At 32.2% G+C, this 12,956-nt stretch overlaps 1 protein-coding gene across 1 annotated transcript in view; it reads left to right on the top strand.

The window, feature by feature from the left end:
- Nucleotides 1-12,956, top strand: part of LOC130898754 (bridge-like lipid transfer protein family member 1) — a 33,880-nt gene that overhangs the window by 12,599 nt on the left and 8,325 nt on the right. Inside the window, 16 exon segments of the mRNA XM_057808248.1 lie at nt 1,957-2,074; nt 3,292-3,429; nt 4,098-4,229; nt 4,612-4,797; nt 6,506-6,718; nt 6,771-6,935; nt 6,994-7,335; nt 7,393-8,259; nt 9,526-9,797; nt 9,858-10,253; nt 10,315-10,492; nt 10,554-10,765; nt 10,835-11,225; nt 11,713-11,904; nt 11,959-12,349; nt 12,407-12,544. Coding sequence (XP_057664231.1) covers nt 1,957-2,074; nt 3,292-3,429; nt 4,098-4,229; nt 4,612-4,797; nt 6,506-6,718; nt 6,771-6,935; nt 6,994-7,335; nt 7,393-8,259; nt 9,526-9,797; nt 9,858-10,253; nt 10,315-10,492; nt 10,554-10,765; nt 10,835-11,225; nt 11,713-11,904; nt 11,959-12,349; nt 12,407-12,544 — 4,331 coding nt within the window.

The following is a 12,956-nucleotide window of genomic DNA, read 5'->3' as shown; positions in this document are numbered from 1 at the left end:
GTGAGAAGTGATTTTATTTGTAACAATTTGTGTGACTAATTTTTGATTTGAAATAAATCAGCTTTAAAAAAAGTCATTGAAGATTAGAAAATATATAAATTCTAATCCTTTAAGGACAATTACAAGATACCTTCTGGCTCAAATACAAAGGTGGATAAGAAAATTAGATGTTTTTAAATTCTTATCGCACTTTTTTCCAATGAGCTTAAGATATTTTATTCATATAAATGTATTTACAACTGAACTGAAATGAACATTATTAAAACTGAAAATATACACTACTATTCAAAAATAAAATCAAAGTAAAGTTGATGTAATATGAAATAAAGTCCTCAGATACGTCTGACTGTCTGTTCGTGGTTAACTCAAAAACTACTGAACGGATTTTCATGGGACTTTCACCTATAGATGGAGTGATTCTTGAGGAAGGTTTAAGTATACAATTTGTCAGAATTTTATATAAATTGATTGAAATATAATGATTTTTGTTGAATAAATCAAGCTAGAAAATTTCATTGGAAACATTTACTAATTCTTCTAATAACTTACAAATTAATCCACATAATTTTCAAAACATTTTTTCCACTCCATGTAAAGACAATCGTTTGTTTTTGATACGTGGGAACAAAAATATATCATTTGGGGATAAATCAGGATTTTATAGTTGATGACTAATCAACTTAATCTTCTGACTACAGAAAAAAATCAATTGTTTAAGCAGCAGTGTGAGAGGTTGTTGCATTGTCATAATAAAGAATGTTTTGACATTCACAAAATTTCTCCATTGACTTTTGGTAAACTGATGGTTGTGTAGAATTCGAACTTTACCAATTTTTATAATTTTTTTTTAACATTTCAACACCAATCGACTCCAGCCTAATTTTGAACATTGATCAGGTTATATATATATATGGGATCTAAGGTAGCAAAAGTTGTAAAACTACATATTATTGCTAATTTTTCATTTAAGAGTTGTGATCAATAATCTGGTGATTTAATTTATTAAAAACTAAGTGAAAATAACATTTGAATTGATATCTTGCGATACTGCTATTATTAATCGTACTTAATAACGTTGAATCCATAACCAGAAGCATTTCTAGAAAGTTTTATTTGACATAACTTCTATCTGCACATTTGGATTGAAACCTTACGATACTACTAGGTATACACTTATTTACAAACGTTTAAACCATGACCAGAAGCATTTCTAGATAGATTTATTTGGAATAGCTTCTATCTGATCATTTGAATTTGAATTAATTTTTTACCGCCCCTCGTATATAGTCGATAGCTGAAAACAGATTTATTTTGGACTGTAGTGTATATAAATTGTACTTAATCTGATTTTTCATCCCTTTATTTTAAAATTATTTTTATCGTCAAAATTTTTTTCTAATTTCACAATGAACATTCATCCTGATGTAAAAACTTTTAATATATGGGACAAACTGTTATTATACTAATACTAATGAAACTTAATCTTTTTTTGTGTTTCTTAGGTAAACCAAAATTATGAAATTGGCTATAAAGTTCAAAGACACAGTAAGGAAATTGTTTAAACCATAGATATGGATCTTTGTTTAGGCCATTGCTTTTCTTGTCACGGCACTAACTCATTTTCGGTGCTATAAACAATTAGAGCTTTAAAACGAGTGACTTATATTAAGTATTAATTCGTTTTAGCGAAAAACAGAAAATATGTTTTTCGCTAATCGAACTGGTAGATAACACTTTTGTTGCTAATTTTTGGAAACAATACTGGTTAATCTGTAGTGCGGTATTTTCTATAATTTTCCAAATAATAGCAAATTATTTTTTTTAACCGTAGCACCAATCAACAAAAAACATTTTTTTTTATTTATTGTGCTTACCCAACAGGTCACACACTTTTTTATCGGTTCTTCTATTTAAAACTTATCACCATGTTTTTGTGCTTTTTTTATCACTAAACAGGAAACGTGCATGACGGACGGTGAGGTGAGCGGTAATGAAGAACCTGATATAACCGACGAACATGCGCGGTTGCTACATGCCGGTATCATTCTTAAGCCAAACGCTCATAGAAACATGGGTAGGTTAGAAATAATCATACACATAGTAGTGCTGTCATTTTTTTTATTTTTGAATTTCAAATCATTTTTATGTGGCACTCGATAAGTACAAAATGCTTCAGAATTATTAACACATTGTATAGTTGAAAGCATCAGAATACAGTGAAACTTGGTTAAGTGAGACCTGGATAGATGAGAAACCTCCATAACTGGAACTCATGCTGAGGTCCCAACACTGAATTACCTCTGTTAGTGGGACTTATCATCATAGTTACTTCTATAACATAAACAGCGATTGGATTTTATTTGCATAAACCTCTGCATAACTGACCTTCATTTCTAGTTCTGCTTCAAAATCATATGAATGACAGTATTCTATTAATCTATTACTCCAAATAATAAATCTCATTTTGCTAGATTAGACTATTTGGGGAATCGTTTTGGCTTTCTAGCCACTCTACATCTATATCTAGAAAAATATTTTGTACAGTACTCTGCATCTCATTCTTCTACCTCGAAAATGAGTAGAATCTTCCGAAAGGAGATTTTTGTCTCATTTCCCAAGATGCTAGTACCACTTCTTCGAAAAACCTAATCCTTTTGCTAGAATGGGTAGTATGTTCGCAGAGTAGAAGCTCTGTAGTTTCTATGGTTTACTCGCGGAATCTACAGTTATCGTCCTCTGCCGTGCCTATAACCTAGCCTATTGTCTTGAGGTGGTATTTAACCTGTCGAAAGACATACTACCAGTTTAATATCCTTTCTGGATATCACAAGTTTTCAGACTTAGCTGATATGGATATGAATCTTTTGGATTATCTTAGACCTGGAGTGTTTCTCTATTTGATCCTTTAGCTATTCGTTCAGTTCGGTGTTTATATGACATCTCCTGAAGCCAAAGAAGAGCTCTGGTTCAAAATATATCTACTTCCTCATTGCCTAGTGTACACCGATGGCCTGATAACCATATAAAGGTTACTTAGCTTCTGTTAGCTATTCTTTTAGAGTTTCTTCATACCCCCACGCTTGGTTAAATTTAAATTATTTTTAAATAAATGCTGCTCTATAAAGTTTAATTTAGGTGGCGTCATTTTATAAGTCAAGCCCGAGATTTAACTTATCCTGTCTGTGTAGTTTGCTTGGATGTATTATTAACAGCAACAAAAATAGATATAATGCACGCTATTACTTCTTTTTTTTGTAACAGACTGTTACAATACAATTTTTTTTTATTTAGCTCAAAACAAAGAGATTTTTGGTACTTTACAACCGTCACCACATATATCAAGATTAGGGGATTCATCAAGTACGACACCACAAGTGGCTGTAGTATCTGAAGGTGTTGAAAGTATTTTAACATCTCCAAGTCCACCAAGTACGTATATATAATAATTTTTTGTTACTTCTGTATGTATGAATAAAATGTCTTTGCTATAATTTTTTGTGCTAACTCAATACATGTTTTGCTAATCGAAATTTATTGCAATGCTAATATCAGGAAAAACCCGTAGCTGTTCCTACTTTCTGATATAATTCTTAACATACTGTTTAATTTTTTATATTTTAAGGGGTTAATATTTTTTATGTGCTACTTAATTGTGTTATATGTTTCGCTATAGATTGAACAAAATAGAAATAACTTAATTCAGAAGTACAAATTGTTACAAGAGATTATGTTATACTTCTATCACTAGTAATTTTCCCTTTAAAAGTATGTATGTATCGAATATTCTGGAGCTGTTTTGACAGTGTAAAATATATATACTTTCTTTTTAAATTAGGGAATAAGGAAGCTACGATGCTTTAAAAGAATGTTATTTAGTTTGTGATTTTATATTTTATACTAACTGGTCAACTAAGTCCATTTAACAGTTGTAACCGATTAAATAGAACAATTAAAGAAAGGTAAATCTATCTTTCTTAGTTTTTTTACCACTTCTGATTACAAATAAAATTCATAATTAATTGTTTTTCCTTTCTAATTATTTTTCTTTTGTTCAATTTGCTCTTGTATGTTTATTAACTCTGGTGGGGTTGTTACAGTACCTCACAGAAAACGTAGAAAGAGTGTCTTACCGCCTCTCCAACCTCCTAACAGTAGCAGGGCTAGTGTCGTCTTGCCGCTTTTAACTAATGCTAACCTGTTTGCAGCTAAACGTCAAGATGATAATTTATGTGAGTGTACTGAAACTGTTTTACAGATTTATATACAGAAAGTATTTTTCACCATCAACACCGAGTACAATTTTATTTTCCTTGGAGGGTAAACAATTTTTAAATAAAAGTTAAACCATTATTTCTGTTCAAACTATGTTTTAAATTATTTAAGTATGTTAGAAAAAATTTGTCCTAAAGATTTTAACATACCTAGTCGTTTCTCCTTCCCCATCAAGTACTAAGCTTCAAATTTCTTGAGAATAATTATGAATATCCACCCCTAGTGTTTCATAAATGGAAAACAGTGTTATGTAAAAAAATTCTCTTTCTGTATATATCTGGTTAATATTAGATTTCGTTTGGATTTAAATCAAAGTAATTTGTACCTTTTGTTTAATAGGTTATGGTACCTTACGTGGAGATAAAGCATTTGCAACATTAGGTTCCGATCCTAGTGATGTCTGTAGTCATTCAAGTCCAGAATTACCATCCAGTCCTTTGCACAGAAATTTAGCTCACGAACATTCTTCAGAAGACTTGTACAGTTGGATGGCTAAGCAGGATGCAGTAACATCAAATTTAGAAGGTAGAATGCATTGAATATAATAGAATTAATTAAAGATTTATTTACTATTGTTTTTAGTTTAAAAATTTATTGAAGTAAATCACCAATATTGATATAATAAATTAATACTTTTATGTAAATTTTTGCAAAATACTAATTAACATATTCTACAACAAAAAAATTAGATTTCTTCAATTTCATAGACTTTTTTATATGTTTATGTTTCTAAATCGTCAAATTTTTACCCGTCTTAAAAAAACTAACTCCAAACCAGAAGAGACCTAAAATCAAGATAATTTAGAAACATAACCAAAAAAATAGTATTACTTCATCTCTAGAACCCTCTATGCCCTTTTGAGTGTCGAAATATTGAAATTTTAGTTTTTCCGATCCGCTGCTACTTCATTCATTTACTATATTCTTTTCCCTTGACTTCCTCTTTCTTTATTTCACTATTCTACCTCATGTCTTTTTGTTCATTACCGATGTTTCATTTCCATATATTAAAGTGGGTACTGTCATCGACTAAATCTTCCCCAAGTTCTTTTTTTTTTATTTACTACCATCCTTTTGCATTTCTTGATATTCACTTCCATTCTCAGGTTTTCTATTGCCCTTATCCATATGTCTATTTTTTCTTCCATTTTCTTATATCTGCTGATTTCTATATCATCTGCTGATACTAATCCGTGTATTTTTACCGATTATAGATTTCTGTAGCCAATTATTGTCTCCAGTTTATAGTCTTTTCCTTTTATTGTTTTTATCATTTCATCCACGGCAAGTTTAAATAGACTTATCTCTTGTTTTAATCCATCCTAAACTCCATCGATCTTCTCTTCTTCAGTCTATTTAAACATTTCCTCTTACTATTATTCATTTTTTTATCTCTGTTATTTTTCTATAGATTCTTATTTTCCTCATACTATTCCATAACATTTTTCATGTTATATGTAGCTCTCCTTCCTTTACTCTTTGACCTACTTTTTTCCCTGAGTCTGGTTCTGTATCCTCATTGTTCCTTTTCAGGGGATTTTTCATTTCGCTGATTCCCAATATATTTATTTCATTTGCTTACATTCCTATTATGAGTTTTCTCATTTTATGATGTAAAATTCCATGTACCTCTAGCGATTTTCTCTTCTAGTTTGTGTTTCTGTGAGCACTAAGACGAACATGAGACCTTTGTTTTGATTTTGTTTACTGTATTTTCGATGCTAGTGCTATTTTTACAAAAAAAATTAGTATTACAAGAAATTTTCGTGGAGAATATTTATTTCTAATAAGTACAGCTGAACCTGACAACATAAAATGAGGTAAAAGTTACTCTTCGGTAATTGGTATAGTTATATAATGCATATTTATATCTAAAATATGTTTCCAAATTTCATAATTTAAATTTTCATTGTGTCATTATGTCAGTTGAAATAATTTGTATAAAATAATTTTTATATATATTTTCATCTAAAAAAACTATATGTACCACTTTTTTTATGTCAGCTTCTATATATAATATTTTTTAATGCATTTAAATGTTCTTAATTTGAGATCTCTTCAGTTTCAAAATTAGTTTTTTTTTGATAGTTTTTAATAGAAAGATAAATTTTTAAAAAATAACAAAAAAAAACTAATTTTGAAACAGAAGAGACCTAAAATCAAGGACATTTAGATGCAATAATATATCTGAAGGTCTAAGAAATAAGAAATTGAACAATTTTATATTTTTTAGGTTGTTTGGAGTCTAAAATAGATACAAGTCACACTCAGTCATCTGTAGATCCAGATACATTACCAAAAGAAGAAGTATCAGCACCCGGTATTCCCTTCTATCCCATACAAGAGTCTGTAAGACTTTTGGACGCCAATCAAGTGTTTCAACCTCTACTTTCTGGTCTCGGCGTGATGCCTCAACAATTAAGATTCACAACAATGTCAGACTCTGGTAAAAAAATATTTTTTAATTGATTCGGTGTGATGATATTTGATTTTTTCAGGAGCAGGACATGAAGTGACGACATTAGACGCACTTGGTTCGAATTTCTGCTTAGTAGGAAATATGGAAACGATGAGGATCGATATAGTTGTTTCGGAACATGGAAAGGTGGAAAAGAAAAAAGGAAAGAATAAAGGCAAGAGGTTATTTATTGAAATTAACGCCGGTCAGTATTAAAAATGAATAATTAGTGTAGTTTGGAATTGTAATATTTTTGTTTATAGACGAATCACCGGCTTTTGTTTGCGAAAAAATTGGCGTAGAATTAGAAATAGACAGGATGACTGATATAGCCGTAAACGAAATGATGAAAACTAAAAATGTGTTGTATATATCAAGAGGTCAACTTAAAAATCACACCAGTACGGTAATTAATTTCACTATTGGGGTACGTTACATACATCAAAGGGTAAACATGCCTCTACTACGATTATTACATCAGATCAGTAACATGTATCAAAACGTTAAAGATACTCAGAACGAATTAAGGGAACAACAGCCGGTTGATATTAGGAGACCAAAAACTAGCTCCAGTGATCATGCCGATATCAAACATCATTCATCAAGTAATTTATTAATTAAAAAATATAACTATTTGTATACGAATATATATTTTTTTGTAGATTCTGATATTCATTTTCCTACTACAGACATATCGAAACAGCTCAGTTTAAAAATCTCCGATCCCGGCTCTTATTCCTCCCAGCATAAACCAGTTATATCACCCTCTCCTAGCATACGTTCTCGTCCTCAAAGTTTCGCACAAAAATTACGTTCTACGGGTAAAACTGTTAAAGGTTATGTCAATTTAAGCGAAGGCGCCGGTACCCCGATGACCATGTCCAGTCCCTCGGTGTCTGCACTAGATCATATTACCGTTTCATCGGACAAAAGCACCGGTAGATGTTGGAAAACAATTTATTATTTATTGGAATTGTACGCCAATATGCCGGATACTAAAACTATTAAACACAGATTCTCAGTGGGGAATAACGATATTTCGGAACAATATAAAGGAAGTAGAAAGTATGATATCTTAACGGAGATGAGATCTAGTGATTATATGGATAAACAAGAGTTTAATGGTACATCTAGTAAAGATAATAACAAAGGTGAAGGTGATAATAAAAAATATATTTAAAATTTTGACAAAAAGGATATTTTAGGTTTATCAAACGAGCATACTAAACTGATCGTTTTTGGGGTAGCTAGAATCCACAGGACAAGACTGTTAGCCACACTATCGGGATTAAAACTAGAAGCCGAGATAACGAGTCTTCATTCATCGTTAACTTGTCGAAAAAAATCGTTTCCTCAGATTCTAGAATGTTCTCTAACAGGTCAAGTTGGTAGAACGATGATTGTATTATTGGAAGGCGTAGCACCGAATCTACAAACCGTTGTTAAAGTTACTATAGGAAAATCGCAAGCTTTGTATTCTAGCATTACAAAACGACAAAAGGATAAAAATTCGGGTTTGCTCACTGTGGGTAAGTAATAAATGTATTATTAAAAAAATACTAATCAGGTACATTGGTTTAAACCTTTGATGTCAATCTTGCGCAAATGTTTGAATCTCGCCAGATACTCACCGATGTATTTACTTTGGTGGCATTCCGATTCGTCCATAATTCCTTCACGATATCTTCTTCATATTTCGTGATTCGTTTTTTGTTTAAGTCTCTTTATTGAATTAAATACCTAGGTGTATAAACCAGAATATTATTAGCTTGTTCTCATTCCAGTTAATAATTGGTAATGAAAACAATACTGTTGTAATACTTGTTTATCAATAAATGATTTTAATGAAACCATTTGCGGTTAGAAAGCCAGTGAACAGTCGTTTCTTATGCTTGTTTAGGTGAAATAGTTGTTCGGTAAGAGGGACAGAAGGACCAATAATGTGGTGTACCTTAGTTTGTCTCACCTCAACATCCATACATACATACATACACTTATTATTGAAATCACATTTAAAGGATAGACGTTTCTCTATTAAATATCAAGATTTACATGCGGGATTACACCCTAGTCAATTCAGAGGTACCACAAGGAAGTATACTTGGAGTTATACTCTATCTAATTTATACTTCTGATCTACCAACCACCAAGAAAACAATGAGTTCGGTGGAAAGAACCAATTACAAAGTCAATGTTTAATTTGTAGTATATTTGTGCAATCAATAAATAGCAGTAAGAGTTTGGAATTAAACATGTGCGTGTTTTTGATTTGATCAGGTTGAACCTAAGTCCAAATTACATCACAAAAACTAGTTGATCTATTAAAAAATTTCATTTGTATATGATATATACTCCCCATCCCTAACCATCTAAATGACCTCCAAGCCCGCTATGTTATTCGCACCATCGAATCAAATAACTCCGGTGCCAGGAAACTCCCTCATACGCTCCTTCGACTGCTAGCAACAACGTACGGTGACCTTCCTGAAATCTACCATAACTTCCTTGATAATTCTCCTATATTCATCAGATTAAACCCTAAACCCCCGAAACCCACCCCACACAATCTTCGTCGATCGTCGGCGAATCTCTCTCTCTTTTTGATACATACTTATGACTGCAATGTAGTATATTAATTTTATGCAATCCATAAAACCTGTTAGCAGAAAAAATCTTCCACATCCGTCATAATCTTCAGTACTTAGTGACAGATAATTTTCAGTGATAATTTTGTATTTTTACGAAGTTATAAACAAAATATTGTTGATATAATAAATTGTTTATTCAAACTTTAGGAGCTGTTAACATAGATATCCCACAACACCCTGTAGCTCTGCACGGAATGGTAACAAGAGGCAGTAAACAACTGAGCTCCACTTTACAAGAGTTGAGGGTAACAAGAACTTCCAGCAGATTGTCGAGGTTACCTATGGAAGATGAACAACAAAGCTCACCAAATCATAATATCAGAGATGAACATATACCCAATACAACAGTAAATAAACCAAATGTGAACGAAAAGGGGCTATTGCAGCCTTTGGTAATGCAATTTTCTGTTATTCTACAGGTTGGTTGCGAATACCAAACCAAAGTTTTCCAATAAAAAAAAATGGTGTTTAATTTATAGAGTCTCAGTATAACAGCAGCTCTTCTTCCATCGTTACAAGCCCAATACAAAATGGATCAAGTAAATAGTACCGGTTTCACAGGAAGCAAAGCCAGATTCACAATAGACCTACCGCATCATTCCCTCAGTTTCACCACAAAATTACCCCAAGGTTATAACCAAAATGAAAAAGCGGAGACAAATTTACCTTCGGAAGCCAGTATTGCGTTACCAGCAGTTCACGTTGTGGCTGAGTATATTCCGGAAAATGCAGCGAGCGAAGTTAGAGGTCCGGAAGGGGTTATTTTTAGAGAAGGTGGTTATTTGAACGCTAACGCTGATATTGGAGTATTTGAACATAGTTTAACCACTGATTTATTGAATCATCTGGTATTTGTACAGAAAGTTTTTATGAAAGTACGTAATCTATCACTGAAATAACGAAAAAAAAACGTATTTGAGTTTCATACTATTTTAGGAAGTCAACGAAGTTGTTCAGAAAGTTTACGGAGGCGAGAGACCAGTACCTATATGGTTAGAAGATTCCGAAGAACCGTCTAGTGTAAACAGACTGTTATTTTCTTTGGTAATTAAAATGCAGAGGATGCAATTGACTGCGACGACAGCAGGAAGCTCAGCTGTTCGATTAGAAACTGGTAAGAAACGTTGTTGTCCAAATTCAAACCTTTTCGCTTGATTTAATTTCATTTTTTTAAGGTGCGGTTGTATTGGAAGTATCCAATAGAGTTCAAAATTTATCCGGTTCCACTAAAAAGAATGCAAATACGAGACTTTTCGGTAAAGCTCAGGTGGATCTGAATGTTTCTTTGGGTCAATTAATAAGAAATGCCGTTTTCGAGGAAGCCGATATTGAGTACCAACCAGTAGCTTTCTTTAATACAAGAATAGCCTTAAGAAACGCCTTCCAGGTAAAGCTTCATCATTTATTACAAACATTAATCTGAAGAAGGTAAAATTTTTATTGTTGTTCTTTTAAGGATGAACTAATTGAAGGTGAGGATAAAGAAGTAGTATTAATAACACTCAAACGCCCTCTTATTTACGTTCAACCAGTCGCCGTCGACAAAGCCATCCTAGTATGGCTGAATTATAAAAACGCTTATGATTATTGGACAGAAAAACGTGCCAATTTAAACAAAGAAGTTCTGAATGCTACCCAGCAAGTCTACGAAAAATTCCAGTTAGGTCAATTAACTAGCCAGCTGAGCGCACCTTATGTGGGCACCTTGTTTTTGCAATTAACCGTTGAAGACATGGGAATCTGCTTACCATTGAATCCTCTACCTTTGGCCACTTGGAATCAAAGAAATGTTTATGATGATAATAGGGGAGCCGTGGTTATCACATTGGAAAATACCAGTATATCAGGTAAAGTATTTTTCTGTAATAGTTGAAAAAATAAGGGGAGGAAAAGGTTCTATTTGATATTTATTGGCTCTTATACAAAATATTCTAGCCTTAGGGCTATATTGCTTACACCAATACCTTCCAAGGATTAAAAGTATTTCAATTATCTGCCATTATTTATAAACTTCTTTTCAATGGTAGAAGAAAAGCTTGAAAGTGTAATGTAAGTCATATATAACGCCATCTAGTAGTTAATAGCTCTGTCATTATTTATAATTTAAAGCCTAGTAACAGAAAAAAAATGTTTGCTTGGTAAGTATAATTTCGTTGCACTTGTCGCCATCTAGAAGTCAAAAAATCAAAATTAGTAGTATTTTCAAAACCGCAGTTATAAATAAACTTCTGCTCTACTAACATCAAATGTATTGGCTCAATTATTATATTTAATAGGTATAATTTATTTTTTTTTGTTTAATTCTATCTAATACACCAATTTGTATTTTTTTAGCTTGTAACTCTGGATCCCTTGTGAGCAAAGGTAAATTTTCCAATCTTTGTCTTCGTTTCGCTGAAGATTTTGAAAATTCTCTCGACGATTGGAAACCTGACATGACAGATTCATCCATCATGAATCTATGTGTAGTTAGCGAAGGCACCTACGAAGTGTGTTCTCGAACCATAGCCGCTAAACAACCTAATGGTAAATGACAACGTTTTATCTAACTTACTTAATAATATCTTAATATATTTTCAGAAAATGCGAAATGGTTTTTGAACGTTCAGTGGCAGATGGAAGGAGTCGATATTCAACTGGATACTAACGTGGGTAAACAATTATCAGCTTTAGGTCATACCTTGACGATGTTAACTGGCGCTGAAGATACCGGAATTCCCGTAGATTACGATAGCGACGATAATGAACCAGGGGATGGTACTAGAGCTTCTCAAGAAAGTATATTACCTGCTTTCATGTTCGATCCAACGTTGGATAATAAGAGTAGGTCTAAACTTATAGAAAAAGAAATGAACGAGCAAGCTAAAATTATAAATGATCTAAGATCACTCGGAGCTTCCCATGGTACTATAGAAATGGAAATGAAGAGATTACAAGAATTGGAAACTATGGTTTATAAAGATTTTAGAAGGTTTATATCTTTTAGTACTATCAATGATCAATACATCAATTTAAATATATATTTTAGGGATATGCTGCAGAAACTACGTAGACAGAGTGTAAGAGCCTCTTCTATTAAAGGAAAATTTGGTTTGGGCTCTAAACCAACTACGTTCAGATCAAAATCCTTTGTGGCACCTAGTCCTATGCCAGAAGGAAGAGACAGGTATATTATTTTTAAAATAAATGTTCAAACACGGAATCTTTCATTTTGTCTAATATTACAAATTATTTTCATTTGCATCTTCCACCTTTCTTTTATTTTCTTCAGGTCAAAGTCTTTAGTAGTAGTTCCCATTACTGATAATGATAGTCGCCAGAGGTTTGTATTTTACTTCGTTGCATGTTTTTAATAATTTTTTCCGTTTTGGTTCTTTGTTTTACTATTATTTAATATCGCTTTAAATGTTGCTTGTATATTGGTTGATGTCCTGAGAACCGTTTGGTGCAGACTTCAATTTCTTCCAATCAGATTAAGGGTGTAATGTATATTCGGGTTAACCAATGAAGGTTGAGCATATTCTTTGTATTAAAACATTAAAACTACTTTGGAATAAACTATTTATTAAACAATAAAA

The sequence above is a fragment of the Diorhabda carinulata genome, chromosome 10 (genome assembly GCF_026250575.1).
Source record: "Diorhabda carinulata isolate Delta chromosome 10, icDioCari1.1, whole genome shotgun sequence".
In the NCBI taxonomy this organism is placed as follows: Eukaryota; Metazoa; Arthropoda; class Insecta; order Coleoptera; family Chrysomelidae; genus Diorhabda; species Diorhabda carinulata.
Note: the sequence above shows the minus strand (reverse complement) of the source record. Positions and strands in the feature narration are given on the sequence as shown.